Raw genomic sequence first — 22321 nt, 5'->3', positions numbered from 1 at the left:
TGGTACAATTTGTTCCTTTCACCCACTGGGCTAGTCCAGTTTTGGATCGGTCACATGAACAGTTGTGAGGTCTCAGCTATGTTCCTGGAGTGTTCTGTCTTATACTGAGAGGAGGGATAGGGCTAAAGGTGAAGGACTTCTTAACCCCAGGAAAGGCAGAAATGTGCTTTGGAAACCTCCCGGGGAGATTTTCCTGCCAAGGGTAAAATAAGGCCAAACCTGCCTTGAGATAAAGGGATGCATAGGACAACTTAGACCCTCTACATCTAGGGCCTTGCTAGCCAGGGCCCTTACTCATTGTAAACATTCTTCCAGGCCTTATTTAACCACAGGCTCAAGCATTGTTAATAAAAACATTTATTTTGTATTTTATACAGAACAACCTGAAGTCTGCATTATGACTTGACAGTCACCCAGGGGTTTACAGTGTGTCCATCTCAACAGTGTGGTTCTGGGGTTTGGGGGTCCACACAAACACAGGCAGGAGTCTTGAGGGGAGACGGGGCACGGTAGGAGTGTATCTCAATCCTTCTTACAGAAAAGGCAGTAGAGCATTCTGAGCCACTGAAAACCTGTGCGAGCGGGGCTTCTATAACAAACACTGTAACGTGAGCACCAGGGGAGGGACAGGGAAAGGACACTGATAAATAAAGGGGCTCTTTCCTGTGGCAGGGGATGAGGAGGGAGCCTCACACTTTTTAAACGCCCCCAGTCAGCCTCAGGGCTTGAAACTCAAAGACAGTCCTGTCTAATCCTGGTTCATTTCCCTGTTCATAAAGAGCTGGTACCCCTGGGACAGACCATGAAGATACCATGTGGCTCATTCCTGAGCCCCTGATCTATGCCCCAACATACCAAAGGAGGGGGGAGGTCAGGGGATAGTGGCTTTATATTCTATGGAAGTAAAAAGTTTAGTTCACATTATGCACTGATAAAAGGCCAAGTGACTTGGAAAGACCACAGATCTGCTGAAGGAGGTCTCAAGTAGGGACCTAGAGTTGGGGGTTCAGAGTAACCTCAAGTTCCCATTTGAGGTGCAACAGATATAAAAAGTCTGGAAGGAGGTTTAAGTATTAAAGTAGTGGGAAACAGAACACTCCCATCTTAATTTTAGTGGGACAATTTTAAGAGAACCGAAGTCAAACACTGGTTACCAGTCATAACAAATGCCATGCCATTATGGTCATCTGATAGCATTAAAAAAATTGTCAAAGCATGTCCAGCTAATCAGCAGGTCTTGCTAGGAGATGTCTGAGTGCATGGGAGAGGGTTGGGGGGCTTGGTACAGATGGCAATCCAACATGATTCCTATGGAAACAAGGGACAGTGTCCTGGTTTGCTGGCCTAGAAAGGACTGGGCAGAGTTGAAGCAAAAACTCCAAACTGACTATTTTCTACAACCAGCTTTGACCCGAGACAGGAGGAACCTGCTTCTTTAAGAGATGGTCGGAGGCCAAAGCCAACCCATGCCACATGCACTTGTCCTGGTCATTCTACAGATATTAGGCAGCCCATACCAGGCAGAGGGAAGGAAGCTGGGTACAGGGAAGAGGGACATCGTTTTTGATCTTTGAAAATCTTAATTTGTACTTTAACCTCAAATGTTATTTTCAGTGCCTCAGATACAATTTAATTGTAAGTCTTTAAAGGCCCCCTGAAACAAAAAACAAAAAGTATATACGTTTTTTAAGCTTCTTCACTTTCGGGTAGTTTCCCCTGGTCTTCCGTTTTATCCCGACGTTGAGTCCACAAACTTCATCAGACCATCCGTGCTCATGGATTTGGGCCTCTCGAGAGGAAAGCCCAGGGCCCGGCTCCAGATGAGCTGCGCCAGTACACCCAGTGCCCGTGACACCCCAAACAGGACTGTGTAGTAGTTCATCTCCGTCATGCCGTAGTACTAAAAGGGAAAAGAGAACAAGGCTTTGTTAAAAACATGCCAGCAGTGTTATCACAAGCCTAGGAAGATAGAAAACCAAGAGGCTCCTGCTTCTCCGTTTTTCTCCATGGAGTTAAGCCAGTCAGTCTTAAATAGAATCGACACTGGGAATAGCAACTAGGGTTCTCAAGAGCAGCCCCCCAAACCCTGACCCTATCATGAGCTCCGTGAGGGAGCAGGGCCCTTGCTCTAACCAGGAACTTGATTGTCAGTAGGGTTTGGTATAAATAAGATAAGGAAGGACTCACCTGGAGCAGTACCCCACTGTGAGCATCCACATTGGGCCAAGGATTCTTGGCTTTGCCCTGCTCTAAGAGGATATTGGGCACAATCTTGTACAGTTGAGCCACCAGCTTGAACAAGGGATCATTAGGCAGGTGTTTCAGAGCAAACTCTCTCTGACAGGTGTATCGTGGATCAGTCTTCCTCAGTACTGCATGGCCATAGCCTGGGACAACCTGTAACCGCAGAGTGGGGGAAAGGATCATTGGTTGTTAAGTAATAATTCTAAAAACCTTCCATCCACTGGTTCACTCTTTAAATGCCTTCAATAGCCAGGTGAAATCCAGGGGCCCACAATTCCGGGTCCCTGACATGGATGGCACAGACTCCAGCACTTGAGCTATCTCTCAGGGTATACATTAGCAAGAAGATGGATGAAAGCAAAGTAGCTGGGATTCAAACCAGGAACTCCAAAACAGGATGCCTGCACTTCAAGTGGCAATTTAACTGTTACATTACATGAGTGCCACATAGTAAATTAAAAAACATTTCAGAGTAGACAAATACGAATAAAATAATCTTCTCTAATTAGTCTAGACCTCTCTTGTCTTCTTAATTCTTCCAAACTGCAGAAATTGTGTGCTGGTTTCCTTCCTAGTTGCTCAGCATCTCAGCTTACCCGTCCGGAGTTGAGTGTATTCCAGATGTAGTCTCGTAACTTCTCATCTGATACATCCTTGCCAACTTCTTTCTGTAGCTGTGTAAGCCACACAAGTACTTCCTAAAGTGAGGAGAGGGAAAGAATGTCAATATTTATACCAAGAGACAGTGCCAAAATCATAACCAAAGCATACAGGTAGGAAAAACATGAAGAGAAAAAAAGGTCTTACCTGATTTGCCAGCCCATGTAGAGGCCCTGCCAGGCCATTCATGGCTGCCGCAAAGGACAGGTAAGGATCTGAAAGGGCACTGCCCACCAAATGGCTGGTATGGGCACTTACATTGCCACCTTCATGGTCACTACAGGTGAGAAGGGAAAAAGAAAAAAACAAATGGAGACACACTTGGCGGTTCTCTGGACACACACTAGCCTAGTTATGGGATCACATACTATGAGCCCAGAGTCAGCCAGTTACACCTAAGCTCTTGTAAAAGACATCGTAATATTATTAGCAGGTTTTATTAACTAATCCACAGACCTGGAGAGGGTCCTGGCTGATTATGCCTGTGAGCTTAGTTCTCCAATCCCAACTCCAGCTTTAATAGAAATGGCCAGAAGGGGGAGCTCGTGGAAAACCCAAAGACCACTTAAGGGAGCAGTGACAACCAGCCCACCCCAGGCTTCATTCACCTGGAAGAACCCTCTTGTCTATCATCCCTTAAGACATGCTTGTCTCTTTGCTGCTGACCACTGGGTCTGCTTACCTGTGGATGGTGAGGTACAAGCGCATGAGCTCAGTGAACTGAGCATCAGTGTAGCCTAACATGTTGGTGAAATTGTGCGACCAGTCCAGTTTAGAGTCAATGGCCCCAATACTGCTGCCCTCCCGGTAAAGATTCCGGTAGATCTTGGCAGCAACACAAGGTAGCTTTGCGATCAGATCCATGGAGTCTTCATAAATCAACTGATGGGAGAAGAGGATCGTGGAGAAAAAAGGGATTACCAGCACAGAAGTTACTTTCCACAATGGGTTGTACTATTTGGGTAGAATACATTATTCCCAATTCTTTCCTACAAAAAGACATGCAAAACCTATTTTATAGATGAGGGAACTGAGGTTCATAATATTTAAATACCAAAGTCAAGTTAGAACTTTTAAAAAATTTTTATATATTTTTATTTATTCAAGTTTGAACTTTGATGTCTTTCCATTACTCCAAGCCTGCACTCAGTGAATGTGGTGGTGAAACACTGATTTCAATGTAATCCTGTGAGTTTTACAAATGAGGAACTTGGGGCCTGAAAGCTGTCAGGCAATTCTATTAAATAGTGTATAATTAAATTCACTCTAACAGGGAAATGAACTAGAAAGTCTGACCTTTGAGAAAGATAACAAGTTATGACAGCAAAGACCATCAAGCTCTACTCAACTAGGACAGCTAGTGGGAAGGGCCTGCAGCATGGCATATCCCAGAACCAGGCCCAGCTGGCCACTCCACTTGTGATACAGTTTCCTGTTACTGTACCTGGGAAGGCAGCAGAAGATGGCCGAAATATTTGGGCCCTACCACCCATATGGAAGAACAGAGAGAGTACCTGGCTCTTATTCTGGCCAGGCCCAGCCCAGGCTGTTCAAGCATTTAGGGAGTGAACCAGATGGATCTTTCTCTTTCCTCTTACATAAACCTTTTCTAAAAAGCGGCTATTGGTGGAAATTTTTGTACAGTGTTAACTTCTATTACTTACACATCATGAGGGTGACAAATATGAGTGTACCTCAAAATATTCCAGAAAAAAATGAATGAAATGCTTATATTAGTGAAAAAATAATTTGAAATCCACACATAATGAGAAAGTCTTCAGAAAGTTCAATAGAAAAAGACATGAAGAAATCACATGGGGACTTAAAAACTTTTGTGCAAAAATAAACCTTTTTTTCTATGAAGGTTTTGAAGTATCCTCATATATCATGAGGAAGGTTGGCAAATCCCCAAAATACAAAATTAAAAGATTCACATTCTTCCCTTTTATTATTATTTAAGATTTATTTATTTTTATTGGAAAGGCAGATATACAGAGAGAGGGAGAGACCAAGAGGAAGATCTTAATGTCCAAAGACTCACTCCCCAGGTGACCGCAATGACCTTCCTCCAGGTCTCCCACGCGGGTGCAGGGTCCCAAGGCTTTGGGTCGTCCTCAACTGCTTTCCCAGGCCACAAGCAGGGAGCTGGATGGGAAGTGGAGCTGCCAGGATTAGAACCGGCACCCATATGGGATCCCAGTGCATTCAAGGCAAGGACTTTAACTGCCACTAAGTCACCATGCTGGACCCTCCTTCTTTTATTATTATTTTTTAATATCTTCCAACTGTTGGTTTACTCCCTAAATGGCCACAGCAGCCAGAGCTGGGCTGATCTGAACCCAGGAGCCCCAGGAATTGGGCCATCCCCAAATACTTTCCCAGATTAATAAGCAGGGAGCTGGATGGGAAGTAGAGCAGCCAGAACACTAATGAGCACCCATATGGGATGCTGACACCATAGAGTGGAGGATTAGCCTCTTGAGTCACAGCACCAATCACCAAGATTCATTTTCAAAGTTCAGTAGAGGACAATATTAAATATGCGGCATGTCTGGATGGCTGGGAATATATTACAGGCATTTATAATAAAGTATGAAGAAGCTGTTTTCTCCCACTTTGGAGCAGTCAAGACAAATTAGTGACTCTGTCAATTTTTAAAAGTTATAGAGTAGACCTATTACCTGAATTACTTGAAGGACATTAAAATAAAATGAAAACATGGGCCCAAGCTACTCCACTGCCCATCCAACTCCCTGCTTGTGGTCTGGAAAAGCAGTCAAGGACGGCTCAAAGCCTTGCAACCCTTTACCCACATGGGAGATCCCGGAAGAAGCTCCTGGCTCTTGGCTTCAGATTGGCACAACTCCAGCTGTTGCGGCCACTTGGGAAGTAAATCAATGGACAGAGAGCAATGAATACTTCTGTCTCTCCTTCTCTCTGTATATCTGACTTTCCAAGTGGAGCAGCTGGGATTAGAATTGGTACCCATATGGGATCCTGGCATGTGCAAGGCAAGGACGTTAGCCACTAGGCTACCACGCCACGCCCTGGCTATGAATATTCTTATGAATATTCCTTTTATGATTTATTTTAAAAGGCAGAGGAGAAGAAATAGGGAGAGAGCTCTTCCATCCACTGATTCACTACCCAAATGGCCACAAAGGCCAAGGCTGGGTTAGACAGAAGCCAGGATCTTCTGGGTGTCACTACTTGTGGCCTGGGAAAACAGCAGAGGATGGTCCAAAACCTTGAGACACTGCATCTGCATGAGAAACCTGGAGAGGCTCCTGGCTTCAGCCATTGCAGCCTTTTGGGAAGTGAATCAGAGAATGCATGATACTTCTCTCTTTTTCTCTCCTCTCTGTATATTGGCCTTTCAAATAAAAATGCAGACAAAAAAACCCCTCTGGGAATAAGATGAAATTGGCCTGTGAAATATTCCTCAGGAATCCTGCAGTTAGCTCACATCCTTTTCAATGTTCCAAGAGCTCCACGTACATACCTCTATTACAGTAGTTTATAGAAAGGAAATTCTCTTTAACACGTGTGTTACCACCAAATCAAATAACCACGTTCTATTCATCTTTGTAATCCTGACAGCACAAAGCAAGCTTACAGTGAATATCTGTAATATCTAGCAAAAATCAGAGAAGTGATTTTCCCAATAATTCTACCTTTCTTTTTCTGTCTTCACATTCAAGTCCTTGAATTCTCATCACACATCAATCACCCCACTCAAAGTGCTTACCTCCCAGTACTTAGTCCGGTGGACACCCTCTGCATACGCTCGGGCAAAGTTACTTTCACTGTTTAGGGCTGTAATGGCTGCACTGAGCTGAGACATGGGGTGTAGGTTGGTGGGAAAGTTGTCCAGCATGGTGACCACATGAGAAGGCAGGGCTGCCCTCTTTGCCCACTCTTTTGAAAGCCAGGAAACCTGTGGAAAGGGAGACACTGCTCAGAACACTAGCATGGAAAAACAAAGAGGAAAATAAATAAAACAATGACATATGAAGAAAGGAAAGCATTCAACACAATCCACAACTCAGCTGATTCCTTCCCCCTCACTATACGTCTTTTATAAATTACTACTAATAGCCAGAGAAGGATTAGGCATCGGAGATTAGAGAAAGGCAAAAGAGAAGGGCTCAAGTCTGTCTGCTGTACCTGTTCCTCCGTCGGGATCTGTCCGGTTACCAACAGCCAAAACAAGCCCTCAGGTAGGGGTTCTTCCCCACCCTTAGCTTTGGGCAGCAGCTTCTGGCACTCAGGGATGCTATGACCTCGGAAACGGATGCCCTGGAAGGAAAGTGAACATTACAACTCCGAAGTTTATTAGCTTGTAAGTTGTATTTATTTCAGACCTTTTAATCAGTTGGCTTAAATCTTCACATACTTTAATTCTGCCTTTGTACTATTCACTGTTGATATTTTCAAAATGCAAATTAGGAGTTGGCACTATGGCACAGTGGGGTTAAGCTGCTACCTGTGATGCTGGTATCCCATGAGTACAGGTTCAAGTCCTGGCTGCACCACTCCCCACCCTGTTAACATGCCCAAGAAAGCAGCAGAAAATGAGGCTCAACTCAACTGCTTGAGCCTCTGCTACCCACATCACATGGGAGACCTGAATGGAGTTCTAGGCTCCTGACTTTGGCCTGACCCAGGCCTTGGCCACTGTGGCCAACTGAGGACTAAACCACAGAAAATCTGTCTTCACTCCTCTCTCTGTAACTCGACCTTTCAAATAAAGTAATACATCTTAAAAAGAAAAAAAAAACAAAACGGGGGGCTGGTACTGTGGCATTGCAAACTAAGCCTATGGATCAGCTCAGCTCAGCTCTGACCACTGCAGTCATTTGTGGAGTGAAGCAGTGGATGGAAGATCTTTGTCTCTCCACTTCAAATCTGCCTTTCAAATAAAAATAAATCAAATTTTAACTAAAAAAAAAAAAAGTAAACTTTAGTTATTCCATGTATACCTACTCTCAACTTCTACTTCCAAAGCTATGGAAGCAGGTGCTGAGCTCTGCTCTATCTTCACTGGTCTAATACATGGTCTGAAAAGCTCGGTGTACTAACTGTTCTATGTGGTTAGTGAGCTCAGTTGTTAGTGACTGACAGTGGCTTACCTCATCAGGATCAAGAACTGATGTCTCATATACCAAGCCCTTCATGCCTCTCATGCCACCATACATCTAAAAGCATCAACAAGAAAAAAAAAAAAACCTTAACATTTCTATTTGCATATTTTTTTTCTACTGATACCCTTAATATTCCATTCCCATCAATCAAAGTAATCAGAACAAAATCTATTACAGGGGAAGGGGATGAAGACCAACAGCTAAAAATGGCTGAAGAACCATCATTTGAGCTACTTAGGCTCTAGGCCTGGGAGAAAGTCATCTTAAAGCTGCTTGAAAGAGTCTTCTTAGGTGAACTCAGTGTGTGAATCCCCAAAGCTGAGGAATTGGGAACAGGAGTAAAAACTACATTTATCTTTTCACAGGTGAATTAGACTCAGCCCAATCAACAGAAAAGGAATAATCTAATCTAATCTAATCTTTTATGAATACCATAAACACAAACATTTCCTTTTATGGGACAGAATACTTTCAAATGGTCAGTGGAGAGAACAGTACTGTTGTTGAAGTACACCACAGAGCTACTTCTACCACCACCAGCCCAGAGCCCATACCATGTCCACAGTGATCTGGCCCACTACTGTCTTGCCATGCTGCTGTCTGAAGGTCTTGATTCTGGCCTGCTCCTTAGGTATCAGGTCAGCCAACACATCTTTCAAATTCTAAAAAGTAAAGTTGAAAAAGTTAGGTTTCCTACAAAGCAGATGCCTGAAGACTGTTCTTTAGTATGTTCTAATTGTCAATCAACCATACATTTAAAAAGATTAAAATGGGAGTTATCATGGCACAGTGAATGAAACAGTCACATTTATCACTGGCATCCCACTTTAGAGTGCTGTTTGAGAACTGGCTACTCTACGGATGCACCTGAGAAAGCAGCAGGTTATAGCCCAAGTGCTCTGGCCCCTGCCACCCACGGGAGAGCAGGACAGAATGTCTGGCTCCTGGCTCACCCTGGCCCAGCCCCAGCCTTTGCAGCCGATTGGAGAATCAATCAGCCAAGGCAGATTCATCTTTCTCTTCCTTCTCTACCTGCCTGCCTCTCAAACAAATCCACAAAAATAAATAAATTAATTAATAAAAATAAAAAGTTTTGATATACCTCAATAAACTGAGTAAACTATTTCTTAACATAGAAGTAGTAATAATACTTACAATAACATTAATAAAAGATACTTCTAGGAGATACTCAGGGACATGCCACCCCAATCACTCTCCAGTTTGCTAAAATCTTACCGTGGAGGAAGCACTAGCACGCCGGGCAGCAAGAACAAGACAGGATGAATTCTGGGGAAAAAACATATTTATAATATATATAATAATAAGCTACAAAAGATTCCGAATGGCTTGGAAGGAATGACAGTCTATAGAGGGCAGCAGGTTTAACTTTGCTTCATTTCACCCAGAGCTTCACAAGCAATCCTGGAAAGCTTTCTTTTCCATCTTCCACGCAGATGTTAGAATAACATACACATCTGGATTTAAGATTTCTAATTAGCACCAAGGAAAACAAATGACTGAAGTGACGAGTCACTCGGCACCTAGCCTCCATGGCAGCCCATTACTGCAGCCTAGGGAGGGCCCACGGGCAAAGGACAGCCATTCGCAGCAGAGCGACCAATCTCCAGGGAAAAACACGTGGAGACAGGGCATCCAACAGAGAAACCAGCAGAACACTACTCAGCAACAATAAAACTGTAAAATCTCCCCAAAACAGTGTCAAGAGCAAATATTAAGCTACTGAGTTGGGTGTGTGTGTCAGCGGAAGGCAATAACAACAAGCAGTGCAATAAGGATATTTTCAGATGACAAAGGTTTTTTAAAAATACATCAATTATATACTAGTACTAAAGGAATTTTAAAAAGGGCCAACACAATGGGTTAATGACTAAATCATCACCTTGCAAGCACCAGGATCCAATATGAGTACTAGTTCGTACTCAAGCTGCTCTACTTCCCGTCTGGCTCCATGTTTTTGGCCTGGGAAAGCAGCAGAGGCTGAACTACAGCCTTGGGACCCTGCACCCACATCGGAAACTCAGGAGAAGCCATTTGGAGAATGAACCAATGCATAGAGAATCTTTCTTTTTTTTAAAGATGTATTTATTTTTATTGGAAAGGCAGATGTACAGAGAGGAGGAGAGATAGGAAGATCTTTCACCTGATGATTCACTCCCAAGGTAAGCGCAATGATCAGTGCTGCGCTGATCCAAAGCCAGAAGCCAAGAACTTCTTTCCAGGTCTCCCACACAGGTGCAGGGTCCCAATGCTCTGGGTCGTCCTTGACTGCTTTCCTAGGCCACAAGCAGGGAGCTGGATGGGAAGTGGAGCTGCCGGGATTAGAACCGGCACCCTTATGGGATCCCAGCACTTTCTAGGCAAGGACCTTAACCACTACGCTATCACGTCAGACCCTCTTTCTTTAAAAAAAAAAAAAAAAAAAAAAGATTTATTTTATTTTTATTGCAAAGTCAGATATACAGAGAGGAAAGACAGAGAGGAAGATCTTCTATCTGATGATTCACTCCCCAAATGAATGCAACAGCCAGAGCTGAGCCAATCCCAAGTCAAGAGCTAGGAGCTCTTCCAGGTCTCCCATGTGGGTGCAAGAGCCCAAGGCTTTGGGTCATCCTCAACTGCTTTTCCAGGCCACAAGCAGGGAGTTGGAAAGAAAGTGGAGCATCTGGGATATGAACTGTCACCTATATGGGATCCCAGAACATGCAAGGCAAAGACTATAGCCACTAGGCTACCACACTGGAAACAAAAATAAATCTGAAACAAACAAACAAAAAATCTTTTTAAAATCTGAAACAAACACATAGCTCACCCATGGAGATATCAGACTGCTCCTGTCCACTCCCCCAAATGCTTGCATTAGTCAGTCCAAATATGGAAACCAGAAACTGGGAACACAGTTCGGATTGCCCATGCGGTGGCATGAACCCAATTATCTGAGTCATCACTGCTGTCTCCCAGTGTCTGCATTAGCAGGAAGCTGTCATCAGAAGCAGGAGGTAGAACACAGGCACGGTGGGAATGGGTTTCCCAACCCAGCTTCATCTTAACCACTAGCTCAAATGCCTGTCCCAGTCCAGGAATTTCTCAAGATATACTTCAGGAAGAAAATTATCCAGAAAGATAAGTCTGAGACTCAGAAAGGCTCTCTGATTGCAAAAGTCAACAAACACATAACTCAATTAACACTAGAAGCTACCTTAGACAAGATTAAATTTTCTGCATTAGATTATTTTGAAGAGTCAAGAGGCCAGCACTGAGGCAATGGGGCAAGCCACTGCTGGAAAGGGACATCCCATAAGCGATCAACAGATTTCTGGGATTCTTCTTCTTCTTTTTTAAAAAAATTTAATTTTTACTGGAAGGTCAGATATTTAGAGAGGAGAAGAAACAGATAAGATTTTATGTCCAACGATTCACTCCCCAAGCGGCCTCAATGGCTGGAGCTGAGTCAATCCAAAGCCATTAACCAGGAACTTCCTCTAGGTCTCCTGTACGGGTGGCAGGGTCCTAAGGCTTTGGGCTGTCCTTGACAGCTTTCCCAGGCCATCAGCAGGAAGCTGGATGGGAAGCGGGGCTACCAGGATTAGAACCGGCACCTATATGGGATCCCAGCGCATGCAAGGCGAGGACTTTAACTGCTAGGCTAAAGGGAACCAATTTCTTCTAATCAGGCTCCCTGCTGAAGCGCTTGCTGAGCAGTGAATGATGTCCCAGGTGGACCCTTCGTCCATAGGCTACCAGGTTGCTGAGCCACCGTCTGCTGCGCTCCAGGCAGTGTCTCAGCAGGACACTAGAATCAGTAGTAGGATAAGGCACTAGAACACAGGCACCGTGAGAAGGGAGGTGGGCGATTTAAATTCTGCCACAAATGTTTGAATCATTCACATGTTTACACTGATGTGTGCTCAGACACTGCTCCACTTCCCATCCAGCTCCCTGACTGTGGCCTGGGAAATCAGCTGAGGACGGCTGAAAGCCTTGGGACCCTGCACCAGCATGGGAGTCTGGATTGAAGCTCCTGGCTCCAGATCAGCTCAGCTCCGGCCACGGCCAGTCTCATGGGAAGTGAACCACTGGATGGAAAATCTTTTCTTCATATATTCCCCTTTCTGCCTTTCTAATAAAAAACAAATATATCTTAAAAAAAAAAAACTTGGGGGCCCGGCGCGGTGGCGCAAGTGGTTAAAAGGTCCTCACCTTGCATGCCCGGGATCCCATATGGGCGCCGGTTCTAATCCCGGCAGCCCCGCTTCCCTTCCAGCTCCCTGCCTGTGGCCTGGGAAAGCAGTCGAGGATGGCCCAAAGCTTTGGGAACCTGCACCCGCGTGGGAGACCCAGAAGAGGCTCCTGGCTTCGGATCGGCATAGTATCGGCCCGTTGCGCTCACTTGGGGAGTGAATCATCGGACGGAAGATCTTCCTCTCTGTCTCTCCTCTCTGTATATCCGCCTTTCCAATGAAAAAATAATAAAAATAAATCTTTTAAAAAAAAATAAAATACATCTTAAAAAAAAAGTAGGTTAAAAATGTGCCATCCGTGTGGCACAGAAAGCTGCCTGTGATGCTGGTATCCCACATGACTACTGGTTGCTTCATTTCCAATGAACCTGGGAAAAACAGTGTATTATGGCAGAAGTGCTTGGGGTCCTGCCACCATGTGGGAGACCTTCAGCCTGGCTAGTCCTGCCATTTAGTGAACCAGCCAGCAAAAGATCTTCTGTTCCTCTAACTCTGCCTTTCAAATAACTAAAGCAAATCTCAAAATAAAATAGGACCTACTAGCCAGCAGTAGAATCTTGGGCCTCAGACCAACTGAAAACAATTTGTTGTCCTGATGTGTCATTAGCTAGCACCAAGTCTTAAAACGAGGTTCAGCCACTTCCCAGCTGTGTTATTCTCCTTATGGAATCTAACTTTTAAGTCTCAGGTTTTCACATCCCTAAAATGTGGCCAGGTAAATGAAGTAATTTCCATGAAAGTTACCCAGAACAGTGACTTGTGCATAACTGAGTTTAACAAACATCTGTTACTAAGAAATATGTTGGCTCACTACCTCCTATCAAATGTCAGAATACTTTCCTGGAAGTGGAGGATCCCAGGAAAGAGGCAGGGAAGCCTGAAGACAGGTTGAATGGGTAATTCCTTCCAGCTCTGCAACAGGAAGTAAATCTCCAATTTCATATCTAAGGGCCTCTAGAATAAGATGTAAGCTCTCAGAAGAAACAAATGCACCTTAACCTCAGCCAGCAGGAGACACCTGAGGGCTGTCACACTTTACCTCAGCTCCTCCCCTGACGGAAACAAGCGACTGAGTGGCCTTGTACCATACACTCGGGATATGCTCACTGATGGAACAGGCGATTTCAAAGCTGAGTCATTCTTGAACTTCCACCTACCAGCTCCTCCCCCAACCCTGGAGGTGTGGCAGCTGAGTTTGCGGTTGTAGAGAGTTACCTTACTCCAACAGCAGCTGGCAGGCCGAGAGGGCAGTCATCTCACTCAAAAGGGAGATGTGTTATCACAATCACCCAGAAACCCATCATATTTTACATGCTGCCATTCGTTGTAAGAATTCCTCCAGTGGCGCTGGACCCACGGTGCAATGGGTGAAGCTCAAATCTGCAATGACAGCATCCTGTGTGGGCACCAGTTTAAGTCCCAGCTGCTCCACTTCCCATCCAGCTCCCTGCTTGTGGCCTGGGAAAGCAGTAAAGGATGGCCCAAAGCTTTGGCACCTTGCACCTGTGTGGGAAATCTGGAAGAAGCTCCGGGCTCCTTCGGATTGGCTCAGCTCTGGCCATTGCCGCCACTTGGAGAGTGAACCAGAGGATGTAAAATCTGTAAAATCTGCTTTTCCAATAAAAATAAATCTTAAAAAAAGAAAAAAAAAAAACAATGTGTTGTACTACAGAGGCTTCCAATGCACAATTTGACAATTTGCATGAAAAGAAAATAGACAAGCCCTAGGACAAAAGACTCCTCTCTTCTCAGAACCAGGTCAGAGCACTAAAGCCATTTAATCACAATGGTAACACTGGAAAACTGGCTTACACTATTCAGTCAGGCCACCTACTAGCCTGAACAGACTGACTCTTCATAATCATAGCAGTTTCCTTAATAATTGTACCCAACAGGGGTTATACTGGGCACAGCATGTTAAACTGCCACCTGTGATGCCAGCATCCTACAGACTCATGCTATACATATATAAATATTTATTTAACATATATAAATATATCTATCTATATCTATTTATTCAGTCCTGAATGTTCTACACTTCAGACTGAGCTCCCTGCTGTGCTTGGGGAAGTACCTGGGCCCCTGCCACGCATGGGAAATCTAGATGGAATTCTAGGCTCCTGGTTTCTGCCTGGCTTAGTCCCGGCTATTTGGACTGTTCAGGGAATGGATCAGTGGATAGATTACCCCCTACCCTTTCTGTTTCTCCCTCTCTGTGACTCTACACTTCAGACAATCTTAAAAAAAATAATTCTGGGCCTGGTGCGGTAGCCTAACAGCTAAAGTCCTTGCCCATATGGGCACTGGTTCTAATCCTGGGAGTCCACTTTCCAGCCAGCTCCCTGCTTGAGGCCTGGAAAAGCTCTCGAGGATGACCCCAGGCCTTTGGACACTGTACCTTTGTGGGAGACCCAGAAGTTCCTGGCTCCTGGCTTCAGACTAGGACTTAGCTCTGGCCATTGTGGCCACTTGGGGAGTGAATCAATGGATGGAAGATCTTCCTTTCTGTCTCTCCTCCACTCTGTATATCTTTCTAATGAAAATAAAATAAAAAAATAATAATTGTACTTATCATTTTCCAACAGTCTTTTTCTAGAAGTGTACTCATTCATTCAGTGGAGAAGACCACAACAAGAGGACTGCTTGAGGGGGTTGATACAACGGCTCAATTGGCTAACCCTCCCCTTGCAAACACCAGGATCCCATATGGGCACTGGTTGGTGAAGAAAAGTATACAGAATCTGTTACTTCAGCTCCTTCTCAGGTACCAAAAGCTATTTTTAAAAAAGACTGACTTTATTTGAAAGGCAGAGTTAGAATAAAGGGGACAGAGAGAGGAGGTCCAAGCACTTAGGCCATTCTCCACTCCTTATGTAGGCCAAAAGCAAGGAGTTATTGGAAATGGAGCAGCTAGGACACGAATCAGTGCCCATGGGGGCACCACAGCCAGAGGCATAGCCTGATAAGCCACAGTACCACCCTCAAAAGCCATTCTTTCACATCTGTTAGTTCTTAGAAGTTTTGGCTCCTAGGGGTCGGGTACTATAGCATGGTAGGCTTAATTTCCAACCATGGCACCACTTCAAGTCCTGGCAGCTCCACTGCTCATGGCATGCAAAAGCAGCAGAGGATGGCTCAAGTCCTCGAACCCCTGCACACACATGGGAGATCTGGAAGAAGCTCTTGGCGCCTGGCTTTGGATCAGGTCAGGTCCAGCTGCTGCAGCCAGTAGGGGAGTGAAGCAGTAGATGGGACAGCCCTCTCCATCCCACCATGGTACTCTGTTAAAAAAAAAAAAAAGCTTTGGTTCCTAATGCTTGTTCTTCCAGGAATTTTTAAAGAAACTTTTCCTAAAGCATTTGTGGAAAAGGGGAGCCTAGGAAGATATTTTTAGAGAAAACCTACTAAAGCACAATAATGCTCATGACAATTACTTTTTTTTTTTAATTTGAGACAGACAAAACTCCCATCTGCTAGTTCACTCCCCAAATACTCCCAGAAGAGGCCAGCACTGCTAGTACTGCTGGACTCCCATTTTTCCATTTTAAAAAAGATTCGGTTATTTGAAAGGCAGAGATACAGAGGTAGAGGTCTTCCATGTGCTAGTCCACTCCTCAAGTGGCTACAACAGCTAGGATTGAGGTAGGCCAAAACCAGGAGCTTAATCTAGGTTTCTCACATGGTGCAGGAGTCCAAAGACTTGGGCCACCCTCCACTGCTTTCTTAGATGCATTAGCAGGGAGCTGGGTTAAAGTGGAGTAGCCAAGAATCAAAGCAGCACCCATATAGGATGCTGGCATTGCATTCCATAATGCAGGCCCATGCCACTCTCTAATCCAGACAGTTTAACACTTGGGTCCTGCACCAATGTGAGACCCAGAGTCTCAGGCTTAGGTCTGACCCAATCCTGGCCATTGAAGCCATTTGGAGAGTCAACCACCAGATGCAAGATCTCTTCCTTTGTCTCTCTCCCTCCTTCTTTAAACTCTGCGATTCAAATATATATATATATGACAGCACGTTACCAGACAAGGCAAAGCAAGGACAAGTGAAATTAAAAACTGAACGATGTTGGGCCCAGCGTGATAGTGTAGCAGCTAAAGTCTTTGCCTTACACCCACCAGGATCCCGTATGGACTCTGGTTCTAACCCCAGCAGTTCCACTTCCCATCCAGCTCCCTGCCTGTGGCCTGGGAAAGCAGTGGAGGATGACCCAAAGCTTTGGGACCCTGCACCCACGCAGGAGACCCGGAAGAGGTTCCTGGCTTCAGATTGGCTCAGCTCCAGCCTTTGAGGCCGCTTGGGGAGTGAACCATCAGACAGATGATCTTCCTCTCTCTCCTCCTCTCTATATATCTGCCTTTCCAATAAAAATAAATAAATTTGGGGGGGGGAAAAAAAGAGAATTGAACAATGTTAATAAAGCTACTGCTGGGGCTGGGGTTGTGGCATAGCAAATAAAGCTGCTGTCTGCTATGCTGGGTAACAGGTACAGAGTTCCAAAGATTTGGGCCATCCTTCCCTGGCCAAGTAGGGAGCTATTTGGGAAGTGGAACAGCCAAGACATGAACTGGCATCCATATGGGATCCTGGTGTTTGCAAGGTGAGGGTTTAGCCAACTGAGCCATGGTACCAAGTCTATATATATATTTTTTAAAACAGAAAGTTATTGCTAAAGTTGCTTCATTCCTGTTTAAATTTCACATCCTATTCAACGCTATCACATAAAGCATTATCACAGAGCAAAAGAAATTAGTGTGGCTTTTTTGAGATCCATCAAGTCTAGTCATCTGTTTGCTGCCCAGCCTGGATTCTAAGAATGTCAGCCCTCCTTTCTCTGTTTACTTCTCCCCTACCCCCACACTGTCCTAACTGGCATGCTGTGCCCAAGCCACCACCGAAGGACTACTAAGGAACCCGGCATTATTGCTCAACCGGCTAATCCTCAACCCACAAGCACCCGGATCCCATGAGTGCCAGTTTGTGCCCTAGCTCCCCATTTGCCATCTAACTCTCTGCTTGTGGCCTGGGAAAGTAGCAGAGGATGGCCCAAAGCCTTGGGACCCTGCACACATGTGGGAGATCCAGAAGAGGTTCCTGGCTTCAGATCAGCTCAGTTCAGGCTGTTCCAGTCACTTGGGGAGTAAACCAGCACACGGAAGATCTTTCTGCCTCTCCTCTCTGTCAATCTGCCTTTCCAGTAAAGATAAATCTTAAAAACACTAAGAATATCAGACAGTCAACCACCCCATTATTAGCACACAGTAACAGTAAACCTCTCCCCTCTCCAGTCTTTGGTCCCTTCAGTAAGCACCAGGAAATTTGTCACACTGGGGAGGCTGACAGAGTAAAGTCACAGAGATTTTGTGCTGTAAGTCTAACTAAACATTTCAGAGGACAAAAGCTGCTCAGTCTCACGGCATCAAACTTCATGCTAGGCTCAGCCTGTAGGAAATGCGAAATGGCATTAAGTGTACTGCAAAGGAACCAATTGCCTTCTATTCAGTGTCTTGAAATAACCTAAAAAACACTGCTGATTTGACTTCATTTCCAAATATCCTAGGATTGAGAAGCAAATCTCAGTACAAAGGTAATTCCCTTTAGCCAGGATTGACTAAAAGTAGTCTTTAAGAGTTCAAAAGTTAGGGCCCGGCGCGGTGGCGCAAGTGGTTAAGTCCTCGCCTTGCACGCCCGGGATCCCATATGGGCGCCGGTTCTAATCCCGGCAGCCCCGCTTCCCTTCCAGCTCCCTGCCTGTGGCCTGGGAAAGCAGTCGAGGACGGCCCAAAGCTTTGGGACCCTGCACCCGCGTGGGAGACCCGGAAGAGGCTCCTGGCTTCGGATCGGCATAGTATCGGCCCGTTGCGGCTCACTTGGGGAGTGAATCATCGGACGGAAGATCTTCCTCTCTGTCTCTCCTCTCTGTATATCCGCCTTTCCAATAAAAAATAATAAAAATAAATCTTTAAAAAAAAAAAAAAAAAAAAAAAAAAAAGAGTTCAAAAGTTAGCTGGTAGCCCTACTCTATAATCCCCAGCCCAAACCCAAACCCAGACTGGCTGCAAAAGATCTTTCTTGTGTGTGTGTGTGTGTGTGTGTGTGTGTGTGTGTGTGTGTGTGTCAAAGCTGTGGCCTCCACAGCTCATACTAACGTCATAGCTCAGCATTAAATCACTTGAATAAGCAAGTCAAACAATCTCAAGGTTCCGACTGGGTTACCTCCCCAACCCAGGTGTTCCTATAATGACCCTGCAGTGCGTAGGGTGCACCAATGGAACAATGACTAGCATTTTTGTCTCCTAGCAAGGTTAAAAAACCCTTCTCAGAAAAGTGAAACTGACCTTGGAAATCAAGGTGGGGTTTGGATCACTCCTCCCAGGTCAGGAGACAACTCCCAAGTAAAATCAATGACCAGTTCCAGGGACCCAGTAAGCTGCAGGCTAATCTACAAAGCTCAAGCAGGTACGAGCAATGCTGACACGTTCAAAGGCTTCTTAGGGTGCTGATCATGTCTCCTGGTTCTCAAGAACTTTGCACTCCTGAGTTCGTGAGCTGTGCTCATTTTAAGGGTCCAAATCCTTCTAATAGCTTCCACTCTGAAGGGGTTTTTGGTATCTCTAAAGGAGAGTGAACAGTAACGACGCCACAAGGAGATGGCTCTGTCCTTTCAAAAGCTTCTCAGGAGGCTTAAAAGACGGAGCTCATCCAAAAGGTGAGACCAGAGGCTTTCTGCAGTTCAGACTCACGGTAGTGCTAGGTTCTCTGGTGTGGGCTAAGAGCTCTGGAATGAGCTAATTATAGTGTCCTCTCTTCTGCCAAAATGCTATCTAGAACTTGCTTCAGTTTCCCAAGCGGTTTCCTTACCCTGTTCTCTGGCAGTGGGAGAAACAACAGCCAAGTAAGACAAGTCTCGCTCAAACAATCAAGACTCAGGCTTGCAAGCACCCCACGGGAAATCACTTCAGCCCTGCCCACCAGGCCTATCTCCTGCTGCCCTTCGGGTGCTGGGCTCCTGCCTGCTTGCAGAAGGGCAAGTAGAAACTCTCCACGGGAAGTCAAGGTCATTCCTGGGACTGTCCTTGTTCCATTACGGAGACGCCTCAGCACAGCAATTTGTTGAAAGGACCCATAAAGTGCTGACCATCGGAACCTGCAGGCACCCTCAGTGGCCAGAAGCCTTCCGACTGCTGCAACCCCCCCAAAGCGACGCAGTAAGGGCCCCCCACCTCCCGAGAGAGGATACGGAGACTGAATGAAGAGCCACAGCGAAACCTGGGCAAGCAGGTTGTAGGACGGGTCATGTGACCTTGGCATTACTCTCGCTAGCGAGGGACCTTGGATTCCTGGCTGTGCAACTTGGTGCAAGCACCTTTCCAGTTTTTTCTCCTACCATGTGAGATATCAACCTGGTTTTATAGATGTGCTCCACCCTTCTAAGCTTGTCCTCCGTTAAAAAAAAAGTTAGAGTCCCAAGGACAAAGAAGAACCCAAGGGTCCCACTCCTCTAGCAAAAGGCTTAGATGACTGTGCTGAAGAAACGGAAACGGCAAGCCCAGGCACCGACGGCGCCCTCCCTACTAAGCAGAAAGAGAATTGGCCATCGCCCCTGCTACGGCCTAGGGGCCCGGAGTGGACATAGCTGCTCACACAGGTTCCCCGCCCCCGCCTCCAAAACCAGGGTCTTCCCCTGACTCCGGGGGCGACCCCCTCTCCCCGCTCCGCCATGCGGGGTGACAGCAGCAGAGTCCGGCCTGGCCACCCGCCCGACACTGCAGCCCGGGGCGAGCAGCCTTCACCCCGTCCCCCGGAGCCCCAAGGGCAGCGTCAGCACAGGCCAGGGCCCGGCGGCCCGCGGCGGGGTGCGTAAGGGCGACGGACGGAGTTCCCGGAGCCGGAGGACCGGGCGGCCGCTTCAGCCCCACCCCGGCGCGCTCCGGCCGGTCGCTCTCTTCCCTCGCTTTTTGCTCACCTTGGCTGCCAAGAGCCGGGTGGCCGCAGTGAGTAAAGCCATGGCGGGTGAAATCCGGGATCTGGCGGGGTAGGGAAAACGGGGACCGAGAGCTGCGGCAGGTTCGCGAGCCACCCGCCGTACCACCACAGGCCGCGCCGACGCTGGACAAGGTTGAAAGGAGGCGGCTGAGGGAAAGGGTAGACGAACCGGCGGCGGCGCCCAGCCCGGGGTCCTCAGCGAGAACCCGCCTCTTCCCCGGGGAACCGGCCTCAGGTTCGACCATTGGTCAGATGCAGAGGAGGGGGCGGGACTTGCGCCGTTTGACAGTAGTTGGGGCGAAGAGGATTGGCCCGCCCGGTTTCGGCTCTTTGGGAGTGGAAGTCGAGGAGGGAGGGGGAGGCGGAGTAGGTGGCCAAGTGTATGCCTGAGAACTCAGTTAACTTCCTACTTGGGCTTTCCCTTTACCCTGAGCACTAGGGGCGCGGGTGAGGCGAGGCGGGGGTGTGGGGAGGTGGTTCTAACCCAATACCTAAAGAAAAATCGCCAGGACTTGGCCTTGGAAAGTCTTAGGAGCCAGCTCCTTGAAAATATCCTCATAGCAACTGCTCATCGCCCATTCTTCCCACCCTTTGGCTTGCTTTCCTGAATCATGTCTTTGATGAATGACTTTGTGAGCGTGGAGCTGACAGCATGTGGAAAACAGGCTGTGGCTGTGACGCCAGAGTTGAAATCCTTTTGAGACTAGCGGAGGCTACGGCATTCCAGATACAAATAGGCCTCCATGTGTGGAAAAGAGCAAGAAAGAGGAGCCTACGTTTTCAAGGCTTAATTATGTCTAATGTCGGGCAATCCACAATCTCACAAACGTTCCTTTGACAGGAAAGCTTCCGGGGCAGGCTGGCGCATCTGCAGATGGGTTAAAGTCTCAGCGCTGCTGCCATCACATCAGCGCAAACGGCCAGTCTATCCCGTACTTAATTGCATCACAAGATCGGGGTGTGCAAACCCACCCTGGCTTTGTGTCGTGTGGCTTCTATAGAGCTTGAGCCTTCTACTTGGCTCCTGTGCTCCGACCCTCCACACCGCTAACCGCTCTGGGCCAACTGGAGCCCAGGACTTCTGGACATCTGGAGTCTGTTATCAATGACTCAATAGCAGGGGGGAACAGACCTAAAGAGCTAGGGGGATCTTATCTGGAAGCCCCAAGATCTCTCCATGTAACCCAGTAACTAAAGAAAAAAAAAAAAACTAAAAAACATGGCGAAAACAGCAAAGTTCAGAGTTCTTGATAAATATGGTTTTATAGCGTGGACCTCGGTAAGGACAACTACCACCAAAAAAACAAAAAAAAAACAAAAAAAAAAACAAACCTATTTTCTCTTTCCAAGTTGCCTATAATTAATTGGCTTCGCACCTGTCACTCGATGTTTCTTGGGCCTGGGGGTCAGGTCGGCAGGCTTTAGCAAAGAAGATGGTGAAGAGACACCACGTTAAAGTCCCAGAGGGGCATGGACTTCAGCCAAACCCCCGGTGGCTTCAAAGCCTCAATGATCAATATTTGCTCCCAATTTAGCATCTCACTGAGAATTTCTTCCCAGCCCTAGGATAGTCTGACCCAACTCCTCCCCTCTAGTTAATTATCCACGGAGAACAGTCCACTGACTGGGACACTGACTCTCATGCTCCGAGATACAGGTGGCATGCTCAGGATGAGGCTATTGGAGGGTCAGGTGTAGAGTGACCCTAGGGGTAACCTATTTCAGAGCTTTAGGGATTGAAGAGAAAGGGAGTGGGGGGGGGGGCGCCATACGGCAAGTCCCTTGATACATGGTCCTTGGACATGCAGACTTTTGGGGCTTGTTTTGAAGCTATGTAATCTTGATAGCCAGAGCTGTAAGGACACCAAGACAACCCAAGGATCAGAGCGCTACATGGCATCACACAGGGGCTGCCGTTGGATCACTTTCGGGATCTGGCAAAGGCCTGGAGACAGGGAGAAGTTAAATAAAACAAAGTAGGACCTTGGCGTGATGTCTTAGTGGCCAAATCCTCACATAGCAAGT

At 46.5% G+C, this 22321-nt stretch overlaps 1 protein-coding gene across 1 annotated transcript; it reads right to left on the bottom strand.

The window, feature by feature from the left end:
• Positions 1 to 341: 341 nt before the first annotated feature.
• On the bottom strand, positions 342 to 20480 carry CS (citrate synthase). The gene is made up of 11 exons (XM_040983691.1): positions 20277 to 20480; positions 9285 to 9335; positions 8603 to 8710; positions 8037 to 8102; positions 7072 to 7203; positions 6653 to 6841; positions 3587 to 3786; positions 3052 to 3181; positions 2841 to 2942; positions 2188 to 2397; positions 342 to 1900 (listed from the first exon to the last, which is right to left on the bottom strand). Exons 1-11 carry the CDS (start codon positions 20316 to 20318, stop codon positions 1730 to 1732), a joined length of 1401 nt encoding a protein of 466 aa, XP_040839625.1. The 5' UTR covers positions 20319 to 20480; the 3' UTR covers positions 342 to 1729.
• Between the last annotated feature and the right edge of the window lie 1841 nt (positions 20481 to 22321).

The sequence above is a fragment of the Ochotona curzoniae genome, unplaced genomic scaffold (assembly GCF_017591425.1).
Source record: "Ochotona curzoniae isolate NIBS_2020 unplaced genomic scaffold, NIBS_Ocur_1.0 contig_1014, whole genome shotgun sequence".
Taxonomy (NCBI): Eukaryota; Metazoa; Chordata; class Mammalia; order Lagomorpha; family Ochotonidae; genus Ochotona; species Ochotona curzoniae.
This window is presented reverse-complemented; position numbering and strand designations above follow the sequence as displayed.

Coding starts and splice junctions, on each gene's coding strand:
- CS (XM_040983691.1), bottom strand. CDS start 20,318: ATGGCTTTACTCACTGCGGCCACCCGGCTCTTGGCAGCCAAG. Junction 2,398..2,840: donor ATACACTCAACTCCGGACGG/GTAAGCTGAGAT, acceptor CTGCGGTTACAG/GTTGTCCCAGGCTATGGCCA. Junction 1,901..2,187: donor ACAGTGGGGTACTGCTCCAG/GTGAGTCCTTCC, acceptor TTTCCCTTTTAG/TACTACGGCATGACGGAGAT.